Source organism: Eschrichtius robustus, chromosome 15 (assembly GCF_028021215.1).
Source record: "Eschrichtius robustus isolate mEscRob2 chromosome 15, mEscRob2.pri, whole genome shotgun sequence".
Lineage (NCBI taxonomy): Eukaryota > Metazoa > Chordata > Mammalia > Artiodactyla > Eschrichtiidae > Eschrichtius > Eschrichtius robustus.
The window spans coordinates 58,776,369-58,803,969 of record NC_090838.1 but is presented as its reverse complement, the minus strand read 5'-3'; the positions used below and the strand labels follow the sequence as shown (position 1 = coordinate 58,803,969).

At 43.0% G+C, this 27,601-nt stretch overlaps 1 protein-coding gene across 1 annotated transcript; it reads right to left on the bottom strand.

Annotated features, from left to right (window-relative positions):
- Positions 1-529: 529 nt before the first annotated feature.
- On the bottom strand, positions 530-27,237 carry PLEK (pleckstrin). Its single transcript, XM_068564335.1, has 9 exons — positions 27,131-27,237; positions 17,397-17,552; positions 16,967-17,148; positions 15,008-15,099; positions 10,990-11,174; positions 9,469-9,573; positions 4,434-4,517; positions 3,520-3,589; positions 530-2,186 (listed from the first exon to the last, which is right to left on the bottom strand). The coding sequence occupies exons 1-9, from the start codon at positions 27,170-27,172 to the stop codon at positions 2,050-2,052; spliced, it is 1,053 nt and encodes a 350-aa protein (XP_068420436.1). The 5' UTR covers positions 27,173-27,237; the 3' UTR covers positions 530-2,049.
- Positions 27,238-27,601: the final 364 nt, after the last annotated feature.

Here is a 27,601-nt window from a genome sequence, read left to right as displayed (position 1 = left end):
CTAGACTACAGTGTGACTAATGCTCCCTGGAATTAAGCAGTGCACACCCTGCACAACCATACTTAGCAACTTTTCGGGGGAAACTTCTTCTCCTCTAATGTAAATCATTTTCTGCATTCTTAAAAATAATGGCCATTTATAGACTCTTTTGCTTGCCTAAACATTATAATCAAGGTCTCATAAATTAAAAATTACTGATAAAGGCTTAGGGAATAGGAAGAAATACTGTCCATATATCTTCCTTTTCCCTAAGCCTTATCTTTATTTTCCCCATATTTTATTTTCCCTATAATCTTGCTCCCTAGAATATACTGACTCTGTTTTTAAAAAAATTGCAAAGACATTGGGATGACTTGAGAGATGACAGATGGTGTTATCCTCAGTAAGGGAAAGTAGGTGGTAAAAAAGGAGAGTCACTAATGTCAGGCAAAACATCAGAGTCATGGTACCAAGAAGATGCTAAACATGGTAACATTTATTTCAAAACTCAAAACTGATTCCATATTAATAAATACTTTTAACACTGAATATAGAAAAACTACTATGCATGTTCTAATACAGTTTACTAAAGAATCAGAGAAAAGGTAGTCTTTCATCTCTCGGCCATTGAGAAAACAATCTGGAGGTAGGAATAGCTTCAAGGATATCGTGTAGAATTGGGGGAGGGAAAGAGAGGAGTTGATAAAATCAGGAAGAATTTTCTACTCTCCTTTCCTCACTAGGGCCTTAAAATTAAAAATCTGAAGTTGGAAAATACACCTGCACAACATACCAGATTTCCTTCTCAATTTTGGCTTAGAATCACTAGTTGATGGATGGGGTCAAAAATTGGAAACAGGTACCCAGTTTGAATCTAGGTCAGATCCCTCTGGCTGATGATGGGTCCATGAGGCCCCTCAGAGGCCAAGCAGGAGACCGGACAGCTTGTCCTTAAAGCATATGCTTTAAGGCACAACCACAGTATCTTTAACTCAAGAACTGAAGGCGCGGCACAATGTGACGGCCACCTCCACGCGCTGTCTAGATGCAAGTCCTTTCAGAGCTGTCTTTGTATAAACTCATCATCCAATCAGCTGGCCTGTGATCCAGCCCCTACACCCTCTGGAGCTGGGGGGACACTTCAGGCGGGCAGCTGTCCAGCCCCCTCACCCATGGAGAGACCCCATAGAGAAAACCCCTCTGGCCACTTTTTTCTGTAAACACTCAAATGAAACAGAATCTTGCAGATTCGGAGTTCCTGCTCCTAATTAGAAAAAATGGTAGAGAAATGCTCTGGAAAGGGACAACGATAGCCCCGAGGCAGATCAGTCTCCAGTGCGAGTGGAACACGCCTGCTTTGGGCAGCTTCAGGACGTGGAGAGGACCCTGGGCTACTCCTGGTTTCCTCGGGTCTTTTTCTCAGAAGACATAACTTTCCAGGCTGTCATCACAAGGCTTCAAGCTAAAAGCCAACACTGCGGCGCTGGTTCCCAGGAAGTTTCTGGGTAGGGCAAGGAAGGAAGAGGGTTCTCCTTGACCGTGATATATGATCTTGTGGCCAAGAGCAAGGGAAGGCAGCAAAAGGGGAAAAAAGAGGTTTGTATCTAGTGCTCTTAGTACAGATGGGCAACAGTTTTAAAGGGAAGAGTTGTTTCAGGTTCTGAAGGCCAAGACTTGGTCACAGAGGGACTCCAGCTGCACTGCCATGCGTATTAGAATCGCGGGGCTTTTGAAGCTAGGGGGGACCTCAGGGCTCTCCTAGTTCAACGTCATTTTCCAGAGGAGGAACCTGAGGCCTGGAGAGGGTAAGCAACGTCCCCAGGCCACACAGCTTGTCATATCTGCCTGGGGGACACAGAGAGTGGCAGAGAGGCCTCAGTGAGCAATGCGGTCGGTGTAGGCGAACATCACGCAGCACGTGGTTAGTTACATTCAGGACCCCCGAAGATGACAATGTCCCACCCCTGGGCCCTTTCTCGTTGATCTGTCGCAGAAGTGGCCAGGTCCTGGACCGAGCTTATGCATGAGGTTCCCTCGGGAAGCGGGGTGGTGCAGGTCGCCAGTGTGTCCTCACTTCCCCGTCCGGAAGGCCGCCTGGATGGCTTTGATCCACTCGGTACGCTCCTTGGGGGTGGCCGCTTGCAAGAAATAGTGAACTTCGTCAGCCGTGATGATCTCAAAGAGGTTCTCTTCTTCACTCTTCTTGCCTGGTGAGAGAGAAAGTGACAGTGGGCATGGGCACCAGAAAGGCCACTTAGTTCACCCTCCTGCAAGCAATGAAATCCCCATTTTTCAAGCATTCCAAGAAAATTAAGTATGTGATTTTCAAATTTACCATCACTGTATGATCGTACATATTCATTATATGATTATATATATAGTGCTTATTTATACAGGTATGTAGTATGATTTTGTGCGTGTGTGTGTATGCGTGTTTAAGAAGTAAAACACTCAAGGAGAAACATTTTATAGTTTAAAAGCAAACTAAATGTCTCACTTTTGCACACAAATAGTGTTTAACGAGTAACCCTGTAATAGTGTCCAGTGAGTATCTTTCCTCCACTCACAATATAAACCAAGAGCTGACCTCAATATATTTTTTTAAAACATCAAAAAAACCCCAGATTCACCACCAGTGCCATCAGTATAGCCTGAACTGGTTTTTATCAAGGGCTAAGTGAGACTCTTTGCTGAAAGATCGGAAGGCAGCCAACTTTCCAGTACTGTGACAAGACCTAAAACACATCCATCTCAGATCAAAAAGCAGCACGCTCTCCACCCCAACACTCAGGAAGACTCTACGGGGAGAGGGGAGTGAGCAGATCCAGGCATAGTAAAAATCTCGGCTTTTGCAGCTGCAGTGTTTTCCTGTCAGCCTCTATAACCTCATAGACCCAAAATGACAAGGAGAAACCAGGGTCTGGATGTCTGAACCGCATCTGCCCACTGACACCACTCATCCCTACACCTGAGGAGACACGGTCGTTTCATCACCAAATCATAGACTTGTGATCAGGACCCAAGGGTCATCTGGTGCGTCTCCATCATTCTCGGAGGAGACGGGAGAGCCCAGATTAGTTAGGCAACTCACCCAAAGTTGTGCCACTCACTAACTAGCCTAGACCTAACTATAACCCAGGAGCACTTCCTCCTCCCCATACCGCCTCACGGCACAAATGTTCCTTTTGTTGTGGGATATTTCCTAGTCTGTAAAAGGTCCCCTTTAAGGAATGTCATGGCTCAGTCTCAGGCATCAGGAGGTAACAAGTGTCTCCACCTAAGCCGGTTCTGAGGTGGTGGATTTTTCTCAGCATTGCACTAGGATTTATTCAAGGCATTCACAAAACCACTCCAAGTCCCCGAAGCCCAGAGAGCCGGGTCAGCAGTTGGGAGAGAATAGCTTTGGGTCTCTGTAAAGTTTTCAGACAGTAAATTCATTCATGAGGGAATGAGGGAGTGATTGCTGTTGACTCAGGGTGCCCAGGTGTGGGAAGGGAGCCTGGGTAGACACACCTCTCTCCCACAAAAATTCATTCTTACCATCTGGGTTGCTCTCCACTGAGGTCACCACGCAGCCTCTCAGGCGAATCGTTCCCAAGGGATCTTCCCCCTAAAGGAGAGAGGAGTCCTTCATTATGTTTCCAAAGTAAAATGTATGGGTATACTTTATCCTGTTGGTGCAAAAGCCACACAGACTCACTGCGGTGTAGATAAGAGCAGAAAGAGATGAAAGAGACCCCCTTCTGGATCCCCCATCCCTCACTTCACACAGCGGGGAGGTGTGGGAGCTGGATGCGGAGACACAAGTCAATCGGAGCTTCACATTCGGAGGAAAGTGGAAGGCAGAGGAGGCAGTGAGGCTGAATCATCACGTCCCATGACAGAAGGACCACATGTTTCCAGAGCCCTTTGGCCCCAGGCAACAGACATAATAGTATAACCTTCACAGGAGGGAATCGAAGAGCCCTACACTGCAAGCAGAGGCTAAGGACCCAACCCAGGTAGACCTAACTCATTTTATTGGGGAAAAAGCCCTCTTCTGAATAATCAACAGCCCAAATGGCTGGACTCAAACAATGTTCTCACTGAAGTAGGCCTAGAAGAGGAATTATCACTTTTTTGCATATTAAGCCAAGAGCACAGAGTTGGATTGGTTGAGTTCCTCTGAAAATATCAGATTGGGGCAAACAAAGAAAATTATGTTGAGTTGACCAAATAAATGACCATCTAGTGATATTTTCTTCCATCCCTGTGATTCTGCTGGCCTCAAAGCCTAAGATCTCAGATCTTTGCAATCAGAAGGGGTAGGAAAAGGTAGAGGAGGGTGAGGAAAAAGAAGAGGGATCATGAAGAGGAAAGGGGCTTCAACAGAGCAGAAAGGTGCCTGGGAAGCCCAGCGAATAGAAGCAGCAGAGGCTTCTAGTGGGATGGGTTTATCGAGCACAGCCTCTCACCCCAGCAGGGTCATAGTAGTGCAGATACGCAGGGTCTTCTCTCAGAATGAACTTCCTCACTTTCCAGTTCTTCCGCCTATGCCCCTGTATCCAGGATCAACACAGAAAAAGAAAGGATGAGTTCTTCGCATCACTCGGTACACCTAGTACCTACGTGATAAGTCTTGTTGAGTTGAAATAAGAAAAAAATAAAGATGAAATCCTAACTCCAGGAGAAACCAGGCCACAACCCAGACCTTTGTCAGAGAGATAGCAGTAGATAGATGTTATTAAATAATGGATTAAGTTATTTCTAAGATTGTCTTACAGCTTTAGCGTTATATAAGACAGTACTATGTACAACGTACTGTGTTAGGTAAAGGGGTGCTATCAAGAAATTTAAGACATGGCCCTGTTCTTCAAGGAGTTTATAACCTATGTGGAAATATAAAATAGCAAATGTCCAAATCAAATAACATGTATAGGTAATGAGTTTCAAAGGATTTTTAAAATATTTATTGTTTATTATTTGGAAACTTAATTTGGGTTTTTTTGGTTTTTTAAATTTTTACTGAAATACAGTTGATTTACAATGTTGTGTTAGTTTCAGGTGTACAGCAAGTTGATTCAGTTATATACACACACGTATATATATTCTTTTTTAGATTCTTTTCCATTATAGGTTATTACAAGATATTGAGTATAGTTCCCTGTGCTATACAGTAGGTCCTGGTTTCAAAGGATTTAAATGAAGAGTGTGTAATTGTGGGTTTGGGATGTCAAAGAGAGCCTCATAAAAACCTACATTTATCCACGTGGGACACACAGGAGTTATATAAGTGAGAAAGACGTGGGTGGAAAGACCAATGACAACAAAAAAAGCAGCGGTGGGAATGTCCAAGGCATATTCAGACCCTGATGAGTAAGACCAGTCAGGCTAGAAGGCAGGGTTCATGAGGAACAGCAGAGGCAAGTTTGGAAAAGTGGAAGGAGACAGTAAAAAATGAAACACGGGGTGTATTGTCATTGATGGCTTTTGAGTTGGAAGCGAAAAGATTACAGTGACATTTTAGGAAGATTAATATGGTGACAACATACAGGATGGCCCAGCTGGCTAGGTTAAAGATAAGCCAGGGGAAATATAATATGGTAATAAGAAGATCATCAAGAAATGATTGCAACAACCCTGGCATAAAATTATTAGGGACTAACAATGGGTAGCAGCAATGGAAATTGGAAGCAATAGTGGTTGTGACAGACATGATGAAGAAGAATAGGACTTGGCCCTCCCCCAGAGAATTAAACATTGACATTGTCTAGACTGTGGGTTCTGAGGCAGGATTTGTGTCTGTTTATCTTTTTGTTTCTCCCATGCCCAGCACCGTGCCTGGCACACGGGAGCCCCTTCATATCTGTTTGTAATTGCCTTGAATTACCCAGTTATTTCAATTAGCTGATAGTAGTTGTTTAAAATGTTATGTTAAACCTGATTCTATGATTTCCCACAGTAAATTCAAATGACAACTCCAGAAGCTAAAAAAATTAGATTAGAAAATTTATAGTTTCTATCTTGCCAATATGAAGAATATTGTATGCTGTCTCTGAAACACCACATGCTAAGAGGCACATATACAAATTTTCCAAAATTTTTCACTGCACTTGTATAGAAAGCAATGAAACGTCTGTGATTTTAGCAAACTGTGTCTCCTTCATAATGCCAGGTCAGAAGTGTGTAAAGAGAGCTTTCAAGAATGGGTCTAAGTTATTTGGCAGGGCGTCTGGTCAAGGAGCTCAGCTCCAAAGAACCTTTTACTTGCCTGAAGAATGGAGCCAGGAACGCTGTAGAGTCATATGGGAGAACAGAGAATATTTCTATCTGCAGTATCACATACAGAATGGCTTTTGTAAAGCGTCAGTTTCTAGAATTCTTGTTATGAGTGCCTACTCCTTGCCTTAGCTGATGCGGCCCATAGGCTGAGGACACTGAGGCTTCTGCCCTACGCCGGTTCCTCCAGATCCACGAATACACAAGTCACATTCTCTTACGCAATTACTGGGTGAATACCAAGTACTCACAAGTCAGTGGAAGAGGAAGGTACAGGAGGATGTGAAATCAGCCAACCCTGGCCAACCACCACATTGTCTTTAAGCCCTCACTGGCATCACAATATGATGCACTGAAGAGTTATCTTTCATTGACTGAGTATTTCCTGGGGTATTTTAAGGGATGCATGCATGCCTGGGGTTTCCAAGAATTGTTGCTGCTCTGTCAGCGTCATCTATGCGCTGTGCCATTTTATACAAGGGACTTGAGCATCCGCAGATTTTGGTATCCGTGGCAGTCCTGGAACCAATCCCCTGCGGATACTGAGGAACGGCTGTGCTTATATTCGATTTAATTCACTCTAAAAATATTTGTTGTCTATTACAGACCAAGAAAGATGCTGAACTCTGTAGCAGATACAAGAAAAACACATATAACACAAAGAATCTCCTCATCAAAGAATCTACACGTGGTTGAGAAACTAGATATTTTATTCGCTGTCGTCACAGAATGAATTGTATGAAAAGGATTACATTGAATGTAATCCAAAATCATTCATCCTCAAACATGCTTGGCCCCCAAGTAGAATTATTTCCTCTGGGATGAGAGAAGGAGGGGGGAAATGGGGATGGCACTGACCACCAGCTGGATGCAGCTACTTCCCACCTGTGAGGTATGGGGCACGGGTGTCCTTTTTCGAGATAAGCCCTCTACACAGGTAACCCTGGCTAACTCCTAACAGTAGACACAGGGTAGTCCAGTTTTGTGGTACTTAAAGAGAAGAGTTTCAAAAAGTTCTCAGGTGATTCTGCTATGAACCAGGATTGTAAACCACCAAGACAAGAGATTGGAGACATTAAAGGGGGCTGTCAATTCAAGTAGAAGAGGTTTTTCTTCCCTCTACCTCCCCCCAAAATTAGAGGGGAGAATATTGAAAAAGAACACAATTCCTGAATGCACAAAGATTTCTGTTTTCTTCCTGTTAAAAGGAGGCTTCTGACTATTTAAACAGTGGTACTTTGACAATAGGATAAATTCACTTCTTCTAAGAAAAAGGTGGTTCTTAACATTGGCCACACATCAGAATCTCTTGGGGACCTGTAACATGCAGAGACTCTGATTTAATTGGCCTGGGGTGCAATTTTAACAGATTCCTGGAGGATTCAAATGTGCACCAACTGGGCGATCGAAAGGCTAACTTGCACCTACCAAAGTCCATGTAAAGAAGGCGAGGGAAAACAGGGAAGTAAGCCTACTTCCAGTACCATTACTTTCAACACACGCTCGCACCATTACCCTCAGCCGACTTTTGACCATCCGGCATCTCCACTGGGCCCTTTGCCTGGACACGACTCCAGTCCAGCCGGGACTTTGTCTACCCCTTTTCAACCTTCATGCTCAGTTTCCTCAGGGCTCCACTCTAAATTAAGGCTTGTCAGATCAAGTAACTCAAGAAAAGTCCTTCATGGCTGATAACAATATAGAATTATAGAAGACATCAACAAAAAGGAAACAATGAAATTCCCCCCCAAGTGATTCCTGCCTTAACAGCCACCTTTCAGCACCTGTAATCAGAGAGCCAGATAACGTAGGAACGTTTGTCAGAACGAATGAGAAAGCAGGTGATGGACAAGCTCTGCCTATGGGCAACTGCCAGATCCTTCCCTGTATAAGGCTGGCCCTACTCCTATGCTCATCCTTTAATCTAGTCAGTGAGCACCCTGTCATAAAAGTTAGTAGAATAGTCTAGAATTCTTTCTAAACCGTGGCTGTATTATTCCTTAAGACCTCGTTCTCTCAAAACCTGATGTGAAGGTAAGTTTTCCACACTAATGCCCTACTTCCCCTAGTGAAACTCAAAATCCATATCAACGTTCTCCTTTTTAAGTATAAAGATACGCTCAATTTTGGTTCTTCTCTCTTCACCCTGGAAGTTCAGGGTCCTATTATAAGTCAAATCTCTCAGTCCCACGGGACCTGTAGACAATGCATGGATATCTCTTTATGGCAACCAGATTCTCTCTGTTACGTACTGAGCAGTGCCTTTAAGACAGCTCACAGCACAGCCGCGAGGGCAAGACCTCGGCCTTAAAAAGCAGCTTTGGCTTCTCGACAACATATGCTAGCCTCAGTTGTTTCACCCTGAATATTCACATATTTTCCTGTAGAGGTCCTGGCCCTGACTTCCTCACTCAGCCCCAGCCCTCGTGTTCTCTTACCTCTTGGCATCCCGTGCCTTGGCGCCTGGTAACTAACCAGAGCTCTTCAGCTCACCCCGGCCCCTGCCTTCCAGACTGACAGTGGCCAGGACTGGTGGACACCTGGTAATTACTGTCTCTGCCCTCTGAGCAGATGTGACCTTTGTCTGCTGCTGTTCTTGCAGAGCTGGTCTGGATTTGGTCTCACCATGACCTACCCACAGTCTGAAATGGTACTTCCTTGCTCTCAGTGGTTTATGATGTCCCTCTTCCGGGTATGGCCTGTTCCTATTTCCTGGTTGCTTTGCAGGGAGGAGGGATAGGCCAATGGAAGTACTTTCACTATGAAACATCCCTGTCTTTTGAAGGCATCTCTTAGCCAGCTGATATCCTCCAGCTAATGGAATGGTCAGCATTTTCTTGAAACATTGATAGAAGAAGAATTTCCCTATTTTATTTATTTATTTATTTATTTTTAATTTTTTTGGCTGCACCTCACAGCATGTGGGATCTTAGCTCCCCAACCAGGGATCAAACCCACACCCCCTGCAGTGGAAGCGCAGAGTCTTAACCACTGGACTGCCAGGGACGTCCCGAATTTCCCTATTTTAAGGTGCTTCTGCCCTGCCTGCCTCAGTCCTCCCGACCTAATGCCACTTTGATCATCTACTTAAGTATCTGTCTATCTTTCACTAGGTGGGTATCATTTTCTAATTGACTATTGACCAAACAAACAAAATACCATTTGGTGATTTAGAATACAAAGGACTTGGTAAGGGAGAAAGGTTAGGATGGAATAGTAGTGACCACTCACCTGCTTCAGTAGACATCCCTGCTTGATAACAACCCCTCTGAATTCTTCTTTCAGAACCACATCATCATCACTGGAATTCTCTTCACAGAAGAACCCACTGTCTGGCTATTGGGGAACCAAAAAGCAAGTTTATTTTCCCAGTCTTAGGCATATTACTACTTATACCATCTCCATCTCCCTCTCCCCTCCAGCCACTCCTTCCCCCTGTGGTTTATTGGTTTATTCCAACCTGAACTTTAAAGTTTCTGGGGTTTTTTTTTTTTTTTTTGGCCTTGCAGTGTGGCATGTGGGATCTTAGTTCCCTGATCAGGGATTGAACCCACGCCCCCTGCAGTGGAAGCTTGGAGCCTTAACCACTGGACTGCCAGGGAAGTCCCATCGAGATGCTTATTTCTTGTTGCTAGATGCTCTCTTGTCTCCGCTCAAGTGTGATTTTATCAATATCCTTTCATTTTCTTGGGTTCCCCAAGCTATATTGGAAGTCTAGCTCAGCACATCTTTTTTCAAAGCCTTTCTTCTCTTGGGACCTTCTGGCCAAATCCCTGAAAGCAGAGTTGGCTAGTTTATAAGACACTGTGCACACAACACAATCTCCATAATGCCCTCCGCCACTCAGCTCCTCCACTTTGAGAAGACCAAGCCACATCCTCTGAGGTCAGGAGGGAACTGGGCCTTGCTCAGCTATAAGAGAGCAATGAATCACACAGAGGAAGAGGAGCCACTGTGCTGGTTATTTTTAGAGTCCCACATTTAAATGGCTATAAACAACCAGATCAAAATTCTGAAGAAAAAAAAAAAATTCTGACAGGGGAACTTCCCCAACGTGAAATGAAACTCTCTGTGACATTCACTTCATTTTTAGAAGCAGCTTCCTTACTTTTGTGCTCTGACCCCAAATAGAAACAAAATTGCCAAAATCCCCCTAGAAATCCACTTTGCCAGATTTCTCATGTAACCCAAGATTAAGTCCATATTGTACAATATAGTGTTTCCCAATCTGTGGTAAGCATGCCACCAGGGATACTCATGGTGCAGGGGGAAGGAACCTGGATGAACACATTTTGTATTGAGTCACATATTTTCATGTTTATTTGGAAATATAAAACTGGCCCATTGTGATTTTACACATCTCCCTCTAGAAAGGAAGCTCCCAGAGGGCCATAATTTTTGCCTGTTATTTTTCTTTCCACTACTGTATCTCCTTTGTCTAGGTGGGTGCCTGTCACGTACTTGGGCCTAATAAGTTTTTATAAAAGAATTCTTGCTTGGAATAAGAATAGATAGAGCAAATTTTTAAAAGTAAATAAAGAAAACTATTCAAGAGAACAATATTTTCCTTTAAACAATCTCACTGGATGTGACAGGCACTGTGGAGGGGGACAGCTGTCAAGTCAGGGACATGCATCAATGCTGTAGGGTTGGGCTCTTTCTTTCAAGGCGGATATGAACTGGAACCAACCCAGACCCCGCCCAGAGCAGCCCCCAAGCCAGGAGGAGTAGATGGGGAGCTCTCTCACTCACAAAGTAGTAGAAGGCGTCGGGGTTGTCGAGGAAAGGGTTCTCAGCAGTTCCATCCACCGCGTTTTTGGAGAGGTCTCCAGCAGGCTGCAGGTACCCTTCGTTGAGCAAGGAGGAGGCTATCACGAGGCCCTCCTGGCGATTCCGAACAGATTTATTGGAAACCAGCCAGTCGATGACACAGTTACCTGGATGGGACCATCAGAGGGAATGTTAGCTCTCTTTACCAAAGAACAAGCCACTGACAGTTGCCCCTGGAGAGCTCCGGATGACCCAAGGGTCGGACTTATCTCATCTTCCCTATTACTCCAAGAAGGAAAAATGAAATCCGTGGGACAGCTACCTAGAAACAAAAGGAACTATGTAAAATGTTTTAAAAAACATCTAAAGGGCTTCCCTGGTGGCGCAGTGGTTGAGAATCTGCCTGCCAATGCAGGGGACACAGGTTCGAGCCCTGGTCTGGGAAGATCCCACATGCCGCAGAGCAGCTGGGCCCGTGAGCCACAACTACTGAGCCTGCGCGTCTGGAGCCTGTGCTCCACAACAAGAGAGGCCGCGATAGTGAGAGGCCCGCGCACCGCGATGAAGAGTGGCCCCCACTTGCCGCAGCTGGAGGAAGCCCTCGCACAGAAACGAAGACCCAACACAGCCAAAAATAAATAAATAAATAAATAAACAAATAAATAAATAAAGGAGTTCCTTTAAAAAAAAAAAATCTACATGCTCCTTAAGGAGCAATGCATGCATAAAGAAATAGTTTTTACTAACCCACTCATTTATTCCATTAATGACCTCGAACTTCTGCTAGGAGCTAAGTTCTGTGATGGGTGCTGGGGAGGCTTCCTCAGGGAATCTAAAAGGGAGATCTGGGTGATAAGTGTTGTGACAAGTGCATTGCTGTGGATGGATACAGGGAGCTGTCGGGTCAAATCTGCAGGAAGGCGTGGAGGGGTGGGTGGGGGAAGGGCTACTGAGTGTGAGCCATCAGGAAAAGTTTCACAGAGGAAGTGACACTGAGTGGCTGCTTGCCAAGCATCTACTCAGGCGGGGGCCGAGAGGACCAGCAGGGGCTGAGGGAGCTGCAGTGGGAACAGATTCACACAGGCATGAAGCAGCCCCGCTGGTGGGTGGGGGGACGAGTTGGTGGAAAGAAGGCAAACAAAGACAAGAGAGAGAGAGGAAGGCCCAGTGTGAGTGGGGAGAGCTTTGATGGCACATTAGGATATTTGGCAGTGAAGAGCTATTGCAAGTTTTTAAGCAGAAAACACCATGACAGTACGTGTATGTCCTAAATTCGAATTTGATGATGTCCCTTGCACCGAATGTCACACCTTAGACAAGGGTCTAGCGGAGACCTTGAGAAGCCATTCAAACAGCCTTCTGCCTCAAGAGAGGATTGCGAGGAGCCATCAACTGGATTATTAGCAGGTGACAATGAAACTTTATATGAAAAATATTCTGTACAAACAACAAGGTCCTACCACATAGCACAGGGCACCATACCCAATATTTTGTAATGACCTATAAGGGAAAAGAATCTGAATAAGAATATATATATATGTATGTATAACTGAATCACTGCGCTGTACACCTGAAACTAACACAATATTGTAAATCAACTATATTTCAATAAAAATAGGTAAATAAATAAAACAGAACTGATGAGGATGATTATAATTTTTGTGACTTTCTGTTTGAATTGAAAAAAAAATCCCACAAGGACTGAGAGGCAAAGAATATAGAAATCAATTTTCACTGCAAAGTAAAGGAGCTGTTACAGTGGAGGATTACTGGACTGAATGTCAATATTATGACATAGTATGAGTGTGTTTCGTGTTTGGTAATTGCAATCATTGCTGCTTTTGTTGTGGGCATCCATTTACAATGCTTGGTGTCAGTCTATTTATCTCTTGTAAAAATAAAATACAGTGTGTGTGTGTGAAAAAAAAGTAAATATAAAAAAACAAATTTCTTTCAAACATTTTGTACATATATATATATATATATATACATATATATATATATATATATATATACACACACACACACGCACATATGTATTCTGTACAAATGTAGCCAACCAGGGAGCCAACATAACAGGTCCCAGGTCATCAAAGCAAGAGCAGTAGGGTATGCCATCCTTGAAACAAGAGTGAAAGCAGTTGATTAGTGTACCTTCCATGAATTTCATATACAAAATGCTTTGCCCACTTTTCTTTCTCTAGAAGGATAAACTAATTAATACTGCATTTCTGACTTTAATCCTTGTAGTGACCCTGTAAAAGAGGTAGGGCAGTAATAACAGACCTCTTTTAAGAATGAGAAAATTAAGACTCAGAGGGTTTAAGTGACCTTAGGCCCGCGTAACACCTGCAATGGGCCTTCACTTAAGTGTTCTAAGCCTAGATTCCATAGGTGTTCAGCTAGGCATGCTGAAGCTCGAAAGATAATTTCAGTCTAGTCTCCCCATCACCTGACATTCCAGGTCCTCCATCACATGTCATCAGTGCCTGAGTCCCAGTCTCTGCCCCAGACTTGTCTCTCTGCTGAGACCACCCGAGTCCCACGTGAAGGCTCAAGCCACCTGAATTTCTAGAACCCGGTCTGACCTTCAATGGAGAGAGCTTAAGTAGTTCAAGCCCAGTACTCTGGGACTCAGTAAGACATTTCACAGGAAATAAGTCTGACCTGGACCTTGTGCCCAGATCTATATCAGAACCTCCCCTTGGTTTCTTTTTCCAGAGGCTTTGTCTTGGTGACCTCAGTCCTACTTGAGTTAGGGCCCTGCCTTATTCTCGGTATCTTGATTCCAAATCTCAACGCTGGCTTTTCTGATGCTAATGGACTACTGCCTTGACTCTCTGAGGCTGAATTCCCCTGGGATACTACCCACCACCCCCCCACCCCCCCATTACCCCAGATCGCACCCTTTATCCTCCACCTTCCTAACCTTGACCTCTACCGTTTTTGTGAATTATCTGTTGATTGGACAGCCCTTCAGATTCCATCTGTTATATCTTCTCAGTGTTTTCCTCTCCTGACCTCTATTGTCACCATAAGTCAGCCATGTCCGACATCTGACAACCTAGTCCCAAACTGTACTTCTCATTTTTTTTTCCCTAAGGAACCATCAGTCCTACCAGGCTGGTCATTTTCTTTCCCTGATGAATATTCTGGAAATCTCAGCCCCATAACTTTGTCCTCACCATCTGCTCAGCCTAACTATCCTCATCAGAATTCCTTCCCACAAATACTTAAAGAAATTCTACCCATCTTTCAGAGTAGAATTTAGGCCCCACCTTCTATTCATCCCAACTACCCCTGAGTTCTTTCTCTTTTCTGAACACACAGAATTGATTGTGCAGACATGTGACTTCTTAGTCATAATAACTGCATTGAGAGCTTGCACCATATAGTACTTAGTGTGTGTTCTAAACACATTACAGTTACAGCAAGCCTTAATGTAGGTGCCCTACGATTATCCCTATTTGATAGACCAGGAAAGTGAAGCACAGAGAGGCTAAATTGTTGGCCTAAGGTTTTACAGCTAGCACGCTGAAGAGCTAGAATTTGAACCAAGGAAGTCTGGCTCCAAAGAACATGTTTTAAACCCCTACACCACCTCCCTAAACCCATAATACATAATGCCTCACCCTGTGCAGCCTCAGACATCCCGAATATTGCCACCTAAATCTTACATTGGGTATCTTGATTCCTGTTTATCACCTTATTCAACTCTGTGTCTATTTCAACATCCTGCCATTTATTGGAAAACAAAATATGACCCTTTAATTGATATAGCTGGAACTTCTGAGATTTTTATCTTGAACGACAAAGTTTTGTTTTACCCTTCTTTCTCCTTCCACGCTGGGGAAGTTCAATGATCGTGTCCACCAGTCTGCATTCCATGACCCCACTGCCCGCCCCCATGCTCTACATCCGTCACCCACACGTGAGGCTGAGCTAGGCCTCCATACCGCCTGTCCCAGAGGCCCCACTTCAGGCTCACAAGGCCTTTTACCTGTGAAGCAGTGATTGAAAATCTTCTTGTCCTTCTCTAGGTTCAGTTCTTTTACTCCTTTTTCAGTGTCTTTCATGGACAAATACAAGGCACTGCACAGATGAAAACACATGGATGAGCAGGAACATTTCAGAATGGCCAGTCCTCTCTGGGATTCGCCGCCTCGAAGGGGCTGCCCCTGAGTACAAGCTTCCCCCTCCCCAGGTGAACCCTGAGCCTAATGTCTCCAGTAGATCATAAGTAGATCATTAGAGGGCAGAGTTCATAATTGCATAACTTTGTGGCCTGAGCAACATTCAGCCAAATGTACTGGGAAGGTACTTAACGTCTCTTAAATTCACTAAACTCTGCTGGTTTAATTTTTAGTGTCTGAGATGGAGAGTTGCCCCCAGTTAGATGCCAAAGATGAAAGGTTCTTGGGGCTCAATCCTCGTGTCCCATTTCTTTGTGTCCTTCAAGAGACCATCTGGTATAGACATTTGCCTTCCCGAAAGTGAATGTCTTGACTAAGCTTATCCCTTTATCCTAAAAATTAGGAGATAAAGCAAAACAGTGAGACATTCTCATTTTTGTCCTTGAAGTAATAAAGATAGCCTTATCAGAGAAATTGCAAGCAACAAAACCCAAGGCCACGTTCATGCATCTCATGGCTCCACATAGCACAAGCATCATTCGCACTTAGTTCTGACAGCTGTGGCTAGAAATGTGATCACTTGACCACCCCACCCAGCAGCTACAGCTAGACTAGGCAACTCCTCTTGTGTCTTTACCAAAAAGCGTTCTTGGTGAGAGAAAGTGCTCATCCTCTCTAAGCTCAATGCACAAATTTCATCAGACTCCTGTGACCTGCCACGCCCTGCATTAGGCATGCAGAGGGCTTTTTTCAGTCCCCTCCTAAGGACTCCCCCCACCCATTTTGTAAACAGAATCCTGGTTGGATGCTTTAAGTAGCCAATATGGAATTCTTCCTGGCAGGGCTCCTGTTACAGGATATGTGCCGCATAAAAGCAAAAACCAGCAAAAAGGAAAGAGACTCCTAGAGAAAGGGCCTCATGTGATATCAACCTTTAAGCAACAGCCATCACCTGCAATTCCAGGCCAGTCAACATCAGAGGTCATTAAACTGGGCCAAGGCACAAATGGCTTCCTGCTAGGAGAGGTGTTCACCCTTGCTGAATGTGAACTTGAACTTGAAACCTTACCTACTGGGACACACAGCCCCTGCCTTTTCCTACCTACCTATAGATCCCGAAGCTTTGTTTAAGAGTAACTTATGATGGCTACTTCATAAATACAGTGATGCATCTCTCTCTCCATCCCTCTCTCTCTCTCTCTCTCTCTCTCTCTCTCTCTCTCTCCATCCCCCATCTCATCCCCCATCTCGCTCTCTGCCAAGATTACCCAAAATGAGGGCATTTAAATTCCACTGCCTCCTCTCCTCAGCTGCTAGAGCTTAGAGAAGCCGCAATCGCTCCTTCAGACGCAGGGAAACATCTTAGTACACCAAGTGCCAGTACTAAGGACCTGGAAGGGTGGATACAGCCTTCAGAGGTGATCAAAGCAGGCCTTGGAGCAGGATCTGTTGTGAGATTTCCGCAAGAAGCAGGGTGGGAGGAGGGAAGAGTGAAGGGAAGCAAACAGAGAAAATCACCCTATGGAACGAAGTGAGAGAGTGGCATGGACATACATGCACCACCAAATGTAAAACCGGTAGCTAGTGGGAAGCAGCCGCAGAGCACAGGGAGATCAGCTCGGTGCTTTGTGTCCACCTAGAGGGGTGGGATAGGGAGGGTGGGAGGGAGGGAGACGCAAGAGGGAGGAGATATGGGGACGTATGTATACATATGTCCGATTCACTTTGTTATAAGGCAGAAACCAACACACCACTGTAAAGCAATTATACTCCAATAAAGATGTTTAAAAAAATAAAAAATAATACAAAAAAAAAAAGAAAATCACCCTAAGTCGGTGGTTTCCGGCAGTCGGATGGACCTCCTGGTAGATTTCCTGGCAAACTTCTGGCCTCCTTCAATGCATTTAATGGCCTTTTTGATGTCCCGAACCCAGGCATCTCTCTCCTCCAGGAAGGCTGCCTGGAAGAAGTGGTCCTGCTGTTTGGTCGTAGTGATCTTAAACACAAACTGAAATCAAAACACATCCCATTAGGAATGACTCCTTTCAAGGGGCTGAGGTCTCTTAGGAAGCACAGCAGTTGAGCCAACCCTGTTCTGGAAGTGCTTGACCAAGAAAGACCCAAATGCCCAGGGTAGAGGGTGGGTGGTGGGGAGAGGGACTGGCCCAGGAAGCTCCATTCACATTGCAGGCTATGCATGGGCTCAAAGGCCAGCGCCTGACAAGGTATTCATTGTGGTTAACGACATTAACTCACCATCCTTTTGCCAAAGTCCTGGCAAGGGCTAGTCAGAGTGCTTCCTTTCAGGGGAATCATTCCTTTGGGGCTGTTATCACTTTTCTTCTTATAGAATTCAATTCCATCTTCTAACACTACAACCCACATGGGTTTCCAGCTGTTGAACATGCTCCCCTGTAATGACAGCAGAAAGAGCTGGGTACTGATGTGTTCTAAAACTCTTCTATAGGTGGCAAAGGGCTTGATAAACAGCCTAGCTTTGGCCAGTGTGGACACAGGCGACCCGCATTTGTGTGACCAGGCTGCTAGGAAAGCAGCCTTCAGGGGAGAAGAGGAATACCATTCTGCTGGAACTTTTTAAAAAAAATTTTAAGATAAAATATATACACACCTATAATTAGACCATAAGCCTCTCCTGGGCCGTTACCAAGGGAATAGGGTGTGAATCTCAACTCTCCTTCTTGTACATTTCAGGTTGACTATCTGTGGCTTATTTTCTCCCAGCCCTGCCCATTGTGTTCCATTCAACTTAGGGATGGCAAATAGATTCTACCTCAAGTGCCAACTCAGACTGAAGAGTAGAGGATGCCTGAAGCTGGACTCACTGGAAAAGTGCCACCATCAATAGCATGTGCCATAAATGGTGGCATGCTAGCTGCAGTTACTTCCATCCTTTGGTCTAATCAGATTTTACCTGGATATGAACGTCAAGAAGAAACTCTGAGCACAGCCTTGTGTACAGGCAAGGCTAAGAGGTATGAAAATCACCTGCAGAACTGTCTCTAATGCCAGCATGATGCGGTCATGTCACTGTGGCCTTTAGGAATATCCTTACTTAAAAACTTTTCAGTTTGGGTTAATGCCAACTGTCCCTTTATCAACAGATAACCATTCTGACTACATCAAGGAAGTCTCTCTTTTGTGTCTATATTTTGGGAGGGTTTTGGAAAAAGAAGAGAACAAGGTTCTTTGCCTCTTATCTTTGAACCCACGATGTCACTCTGTCATGACTACCACAAAATGGGATTATCATCCAGTTCCCAGAAGATCCTGCTGCTTATCTTAAAATACCAAGAGCCTCTATATAAAGGTCCAGTTTCCCAAAAGGAAGACTATTTATGTGAAGAAGATAAATACTTGTGGGACTATCATTTTGCTTGTCCAAGTGTTTCCTTTGTTTTAGTTACTGAAAAGAAAAGTTTTAAATTAATACACGCTATCTCTTTTCTGAACATGCAGAATAATTATTCATGCTAACAGTGAATTATTTCCCTTTTTGAAAAAATGGGCAAGGTCAGACACTATGCCAACACCTGAAATAATTTCAATCAAATGTCCTTCTGTTTTACATCTATCAGAGAGAAACTCAGAATATAAAGAGTTCCTGCAAATCAATAAGAAAAAATACAAATAATCTATTTTTTTTAATGGGCAAAAAACTGGAAGAGGCATTACATTTAAAAAAATCTCTGAAAAAGTGTTTAACATCATTATCCATCAGGAAAATGCAGATTAAAACCACAGTGAAATACCTCTGCACACCCACTAGAGCATCTAAAATTTTGAAAGCTTGAGAAGAGCAAGACTTGGCGAGGATGGTAACTGGAACTCCCATACATGGCTGGCAGGAGTGCAAAATGGTACATCCAATTTGGAAAAGTGTGGAGAACATTCTAATTCTTAGAAGATATATTTTGACATATTTAGGCATGAGGGAGCATGATAAACTGACTTATTCTCAAATATCTCAGCATAAAAATATGCGTGTATATTTATATAGAAATACAGAGATAAGACAAATGTAGCCATGTGTTAACAATTCATAAATCTAGGGAAAGAGTATATAGGTAGTCATACTATTTTCCCCACTCCTCTGTGGGTTTGAAAGTGTTCAAAATAATTGGGAAAAATTAATAAATAAATGAACAACACATGATACTACTGCATACTAAAATTTGGGACGGGCCTTTAGGGAAATATATAGACAAGTCTAAAAAATTTTAAATAAATGAAATTAATAAAAGATCTATTCACAGAGCTAGGAGTAAGAAGTCGGGCCAGATGACTGCTGAAATGCCTTTCAAGTCTCAAATTTTATATTCCGCTTCAGACCTATCAAAGATTTATAACTGCCAGAGTCGCTCAGGGCTTTTGACCTTGGAACCGGGATAAAATTAGGAGACGTCAGCCAGCACTACATTCCTTCTGCGGACCATTAAAATAAAACTACTCCGGAGCCAACTATTCAAAATGAGTTTGTGCTTTACTAATTCAAGTGTAGCCTCAGGGTCTGACAGCTCACTGCATGGAGGAAGTGTCATTTGGGATTCAGGGGCATTATGCCCATTGAGGAGGCTGATACTTGGTAAAACAAGGGAAATCGGACAGCTTATAAAGTGGGACTTTCTTCCAGGCTTGGTAGTGGTTAGTTAGGTTAGGATGATGGAATTCTGGGTCATCTCTCTCCTCTGCACCTGCTGGCTTCTCCCTGGATAACCTGACAGCACCTCCTCTCCATGACCGCTATATTTACCCTTCTCTGTCCTTAACCTTCTTGGTGCTCACCCAAGAGCAAACCCAGAAGTGTGATCACGGAATGCCCATGCTAGAAAGGCATTTAGGATCATCTATCAACACCTTCATCATACACGTAAGAAAGCTGAGGCCACTTTAAGTGACCGCGCCTAGTACAGCTGACCAGCTAATGTGGGACTGAGATTAGAATCCAGGCCTCCTGATTCCTAATTTTATGTTCTTTCCACTTCCCCTTAGATGCCATCTTCATTTTGGTTCTCACTGAGTCATTCTGGAATCTAAATCAATTTTTAGGCCACTTAGCCAGCTATATATATATATAAAACCTCATATATGTGTATATGCGTGTACATAAAATCATAAAACATATCTAAATTGTAAATCACATCATAATATGATCCTATATAATAGATATGTTTTATGATACTATAAATATATAAAGGTTTATATGTGTAAGTAAATATATATGTGGCATATGCCTGCTTTCTCCCATTATAGGCCAAAACCTATACAATTACATGTCAGAATGGGCAGGTTTTAAATGTTGAGTCAAATTTAAAGTTTCCAAGTGAGTCACTGTACATCATCATGGAAGTGGTTAGTTTAGTGCATAAGAGTCTGACATTGCATGATACCAAAAGAAGAAATCTTAAAGCTCAAGATATTTGACCACTTAAAAAAACTGAATTTCTGTACGGTAAAAAAACAAATGAACAAACAACAACGACAAAAAAACCCTGAACAACTGAAAAGCAAATTAAAAGGTATGACTATTTATAATATAGTATCATATAATTAAAGGTTAATATCCTTAATACATTTTTTAACCCTTTAGAATCAATAAGAAATATACAAACCCTCTCAATTTTTTTTTTAAATGGACAAACAGTAGAAACAGCCAATTCTCAAAAGAAGAAATGCTTGGGTCCAATAAAGATAAAAATGTACTGCTTCTGGGCTTCCCTGGTGGCGCAGTGGTTGAGAATCTGCCTGCCAATGCAGGGAACACGGGTTCGAGCCCTGGTCTGGGAAGATCCCACGTGCCGCGGAGCGTCTGGGACCGTGAGCCACAACTACTGAGCCTGCGCGTCTGGAGCCTGTGCTCCGCAACAAGAGAGGCCGCGACAGTGAGAGGCCCGCGCACCGCGATGAAGAGTGGCCCCCGCTTGCCGCAACTAGAGAAAGCCCTCGCACAGAAACGAAGACCCAACACAACCAAAAAAACAAAAAAAGTACTGCTTCAACAGCATTTAAACAAATACAAATTAAACAAAATATAAACTTATTCTTCAATACTTTTTTTTTTAAGATTTATAAAATGTATTGGTGAAGATTTGGGAAAATGGGCGTGTGGGAAAAAAAATGGAGCTCTACTGGTCAGCAGTTTGATGTGGGCTATCAAAAAAACTAAAGTCATTTGTAGGCTATATAAATAGAAGCATAGGAAAGTCACGTTCTAACTTTAAATAGAGCATTACCAGTAGGTGACCATGGAGCTGGGTGACCCAAGCTCAAATCCCAGCTCTGCCACATTCTAGCAATGTGACCTTAAGGAAGTTTTTAAACCTCATTTTCTACATCTGGCAAATGAGGATAATGCTACCACCTATTTCTTAGGATGATTGGGAGATTAAATAAAATAATCCACGTAAACTGCTTAGGGCAATATCCAGAACATAGTGAGCACCCAATAAATACTATCTAGTCCCTGTAATTCTGTACTTATGGTTGCACCTGGAGAATGAACTTGAGCTCAGGAAACCTCAAAGCTACAGATAAAGTGAAGCCTGTTCCAAAGAGAGTGACAGGATGGCATCTCTCTTGGGGAAATTGTTGGAACTGGTAGGTTTTAGCCCAAAAAGGGACAGGCAGAGTAGATAAGGACTGTCTTCAAGGGTGTGAAACATTTCGATTGTTTTGAAGTCTCAGTAGGTGAAAGTTTCAGAAAAAAACAGTTTGCTGCGTAACGTAAGGGAGAAAGTTAAATTAGTGAGTTCCCTGGCACAAGAGGTCTTCTAGCACGCTTGTGAACGGAGTAGTAAAAGAAATGCAGGCCACAGACGAGAAGTTCAATTAAATGCTTATCAAAATGCGTTACATTCCTTTCAATCCTCAGATTCTATACATCTGTTCTAAAAACGTGTTATTACTATCGTGCCTTTAGTCTTCTAATTCCAGATGCCCTTGCCTTCATCTGAACACTGGGGTTTCATCTGCAAGCAAAAACAAAACAAAACTGCCAAAAAAAAAAACCCTCAAAAACATATTTAACATGAATATCTAAAAACGACCCCATTAGACATTTTTTTTTAAGTTACCATAATATGAACCCCTGATTTTTTTGGTTTCTCTACAAATAATGACAGATAAAGCAGCTCCCATGCTTCAGACATTGGCCTGGGTGTTGGGCTATAGACATGAACAAGACGCCATCTTTGCTCTCAAGATGTTCACAATCTAACGGGAGAGAGTGACCTTGACCTGCAACTCCAGGTCGGCGTGATGAATGCACAAACTGAGACAGGCCTTCCTGCGCATGTGTGGCTTCACAGAAAGAAGCCATGATTCATTGCCGAGGGAGGGGACAGCTTGATTGTGGTGCCGAGCCCCTCCCAGACATCTCCCACCAAGTGAAGACACCTCCTTTCACTTCTCCTTTTCTTCAAACTTCTCTTTTCCTATGTTGACATATAGCTAGAATTCAAAGGAAAACTATATGATGGTCAAAACCACGTATTGAACTAAAGCAGAAGTGTGAGTTAGTATCATCTGTTCTCCCACACTCACGGGACATGTTATTTTAAGTTGGTGTTGCTTCTATGAAGCCCTTATTTCTGCTACATCGTAAATTGCATCATCTAGTTGTCCAACCTGATCTATGACGTCACTTGTATAACATCCCAGATCAATGGTCATTTTGTGCCGGTTTAAATACTTTGAAGGCAAGGAAACGAATCTGTTCAGTAGAATATTTTTTACATAAAAAAATCTCTTCCAGGTTGGACAATTTCTCAATAAAAACATATTAGGTTAACAATAGAAAAATGACACAAAGTGTCTAACAGCGTGATTTCTGGAGTCTTAGGGATTTGGGTTCAAATTTCAACTTTGCCTCTTCTAAGCTGTGTGACCTTAGGCAAGTAACTTCATTTTTCCAAAACTTAGTCTCCTCACTTGTAAAATGAAAATAATAATAGTACCAATCTCCCATTGTTATAAAGATTAAATAAGATAATACACTTAAAGGGCTGATCACTATGCCTAGCTTGTAGTAGGTGCTCAAAAAATGGTAACCATATTGGCAGATAAGATGACACCGTTTTGGAGGCAATACTATGAAGTCATTCTGGCCTAAGGTTCTCCTGGGCACCACGCATCACAACAACAGTGCTTTGGAAAAGAAAATCACTGCAATCTGAGCCCATGAGGGTCACATATAACACGGTTAGGCACAGCTCTCTGTGACACTGGGACCACACTGCTGGGTTCCAGTTCTTCTCTGCCACTTAATAGCTGTGTGACCTTAGGCAAGGCCCTTTGCCTCTCTGTACCTTACTTTCCTCCTCTGTAAAGTAAGGGTAATAGTTGTACCCACTATACATATATATATATATTGCATTAATGCATTAAATACTTAGATCTGTCCCTGCTGCAGGGTAAGCTCTACATATGTTGGCTACTCTGATGACAATGGATCAATGTGTGCAAATCAAGAGGGATTATTTCACGGTGTCTGGAAGACAAGGTAGCCGTTCGAAAGAATTGCTGGGCAGAGACCCCTGAGTCCTGCTCTCTGTTTTGCCCCAGGCTTTCCTCCTTCTATCAGTACATCAGCTTTTTTTGCAGCCCTTTTCTTTCCTGACCAAGCCTCTTGTCCTTCTCTTTCTCACCACCCCGATTCCTGTGCTTTCCCCCAGTCTCACAGGCCACCTAAATTCCTAATACACTCCTTGGGTCAGTCCTGCCACTCAACAGGCTGGCTGTTGTCATAGAAACGACAGTTGGCTGCGTAAACCTCTAGGAATGAGGCTGGTTTGTGACGTGACTTGGTGGAGTCTAGGTTATTGGTTGCATGTAAACTGCTCGTCTCTCTTTTTTTTAAGCTATGATCATAAACATATCCAAATCAGTAGTATAGTTTCAAGGACCCCCAAAATATGTTTATTAGCTGGAAGTAACCCCCTAATCAGAGAAAAAGGGAGGTTGAGGTCACTACACACACTCTTGCCCACAGTACAGTTTGTCCAGGCCCCACTCTGGCTCCGCAAAGTTCATCTCACCTCCCTTTTGCTGGCTTGGGAAGCCTGCTTTTCAGAAGGCTGCCTGGGATCAACGAGATGGTGGGCTTTGTGGTTGGGCAAGCCTGGGTTTGAATCCCAGGTTGTCCTCTTACCGGCAAGCCACTTATTCTCTCTGAGCCTCAGTTTTCCATCTGTAAGATGGGGATAAGGGTACTGTTACATAGGGTGGATAGGATTGAATGAGATGGAGTTTGTACAGTGGCTAGCTGCTACATGGCAGGCTCTAAGCGCTCCTTTTTTTTTGAAGTCAAAGTGGCAAGACTTTGAGGCAAGAAAATCTGGGTCTTCTTTAGAATGAAAAAGCTGCAAAATGACAGAATCATGTATTTCCCCTCCTGCTCTTCATAAAAAAACTCTTTAAAGATCTGTCCATCAACTCTATTTAAAGATATCAGGGGGGAGGCAAAGGAGGAAACCTGAACTGTGAAATGTGGACAGTTATCTTGCACAGAAGAAAAGCAGAAACATTACAGAGTCGATACCATTGACTACCGACCCCAAGATTACTGACTTGACAAAATCCTTGTACTAGCATATTCTAATGTCATATTTTTTTCCACCCAGAACATCTTTATAGCCAATAAAATTATTTCATAAAACAAGAATAAGGAGAAATATATTCTCTATTACCACCCAGATATCTTAAACTGCATAAGAAAGAAAGGTGAACAGAGGGAGACATATATTATCGCCTGTCGTGCTTTAACATCAATGACTATAGTCAAGGCGTCTCCCAGCCTTGTCAGAGAAAGATCTCCATGCTCCTTTCTTCACTATTAACTTGGCAACCAACCCAGGAAGCAGGGCATATGACCAATAGCATCTAGGAGAGGACTGCCTATCTACTGAAGTATATAGCAATACTGATATTAATAATCATTGTGACTTAGGTACCATCTACTGTGTGCTAGTTTCCTGACATATACTTTTTAACCCATGTATGTGAAGTATCTGAAAGAAAAGAAAAAAAATGACGTCTAAAGAGGTTTAGAAGTTTAACACCTTACTGGGAAATTCTGACTTCAGTTCTGCAGCTGACAAAGGGAATCTCTGAACCCAGCATTTCTTTGAAATAACAAATTAGAGAATCCTAACACATTATAACAGAGAGTGTTCGAAAGGCCCCAGACAGAAATGCAAAAATTATGGAAGATGTAAATTGTAGACATGAAAATTATGGGAGATATAAACTGGAAAACTCAATATGAAATTTCACCATGTTTTTTTCTAGGTACTTTTTCTAGACTGACTTTTACAGGCCATGATCTGAGAGAATTACTCTCACTGATTCAAAAATTTATTAATTTAAGTCCATATGCTTGACAACCCTAACTCTTTCATCGTCATATTCTAGTGGGGCAGACTCACTTATTAGAGATTGAGTCTTTTAATCCTTTGTAATTTATAGACTTTAAAATGTAAGTATACAATATAACAGCAATTTTAATTACAAAATGCTTAAATTGTTTTTTTTAAAAAAACAAACAAACAAAGAACCTTTGCAGAAAATGTTTCCATTTACCTGCTCTTCTCAGGATACTAGCCTAAGTGACCAGGAAAGAAATGTCAACATTAATTATTGTTGGCTCTCAAGAGAATATTAGTGCCTATTGCAAAGAATCTACATACACCTCTGTGTATATACATGTGTCTTTTCCAAAGGATGTTTCAAAATATGGCTAGCTAGAAAGAATACCAGCTGAGGGCTCATTTATTCTCTGGCGTCTACTCGTAACTCTCATGACCATAGGCACATTGCAAACCCTAACTTAGATTGAATTTACTCAATGAAAATCCCGGTGTACTAGACAGAGCTCAGTGCCAGGAGTCAGGGAGTGAGTTTCTGGTCCCAAATCTGTCTCAACCATGTGACTTGGAGCAGTCACCCAGCTTCCGGGTCTCAGCTTACTCTTGTGGAAATGAGGGAATGAGGTCAGACGGTCTAAGGCCCCTTCCAGATTTAAATCAAAACAGAATCAGGCAGCAATGTGAGCAGTTTAACCTCCTCTTGGTAGAACTTTCAGGCTAAAACATTAAACCATGAATGGCCTAAAACAGAGTCCCATTATGCTCTCATTCAATTAAAAACTGGGCCTTTAAAGGAATGTACTGAATTCCGTTCACTTCTAACACCCTGAACTCACTTGGGTCAGTGTGAGTTACATGTTCATATAGGTGTTGCCCACAGGATGCCAACAAGCCCTACGTGTGAACTCACCCTCTTGGGGAGTATCACAGTGACACAGCGTCCACCCACCACCAGGAGAAAAAGCAGCAGTGCTAACGAAATTCAATTTCCTGATGCCACACCAGCGAAACCAAGCGTTTTTCAGTAAACTCGCGTCTCTGTTTTCTAATCTTTCAAATGGTGCATCTACCTACCACCTTAACAGCACGTTATCCAAATTCACTAAGAACTGTGAGTGAAGAGATTTCAGTCCAATAAAAAAAGGATGAATAAGCTACCATTACTGTATCATTATATCCGCTCATCTTTAATCATTTTCTTCTTCCTCCTTTCCAAAAAAAAAAAAGAGGGGAAGAGGAATTTAAATAACAAATGAATAGTTTCTCCTAGTAACCTCTATAGAAGAAGAGTTTCAGTCTTCTAGCATAACACACATGCGTGACTCTTGAAAAGGATGCTTTAAATCCTGAAGCATTTCCAGACCCTGTCGTCTGGAATTCTCAGCCCCACAAAATCAAGCTGTGCTGACGCCTGAGCTGGATTAATTCACTTTTAAGAACCAGAAGGCAACACGTACTGGCTTCTCCTCACCACTCCAACCTTCTACAGGCTGCGATGCTCTCCCATTTCAGCCCAATGGGTTCAGCAGGTTAGAGAGGGCAAAGCTGGACTCCAATCCTCCCCCGCCCTATCTCCAGGGACACCCTTGCAGGTGGCACTTTGCTTACCCTCTTCACAAGGTAGCCCTCCCTGATCCGCTTTGGTTCCATGTCGGACAGACAAAGAGATGGCCGAGTCCCCCCGCAGACAAGTCGCCTCAGAAGCTCGCCCTCCTCTGAGAGCTGGGGCCGTTGTGGGCTGCTTTTCTAGAGCGAGGCCCCTTTCACAGTTTCCCCTCTGCTGGCTGTCGCGTGATCACATCCTCTTCCCCTCACCCGGGTGGAAGATCCGAATAAGGAACTGCAGAGTGAAACAACCCATTCTTTGCTAACATTGGAGATTTATCAAAAGTACAGTTGGGTCAAATATTTACCTAAGGTCAATTTTTATTATCATAAAAGAAATAATTCTCCTAAAGAGAAAAAAAATGGTGAAAGGAAAAGGAAAATGAACAAGAAAACCCTACTGGTGGAAATTTTCCTGGCTTAGGAATTATATCCGAGAGTCTAGAAAGGCTGAATAAAAATGCCAAGAAATTC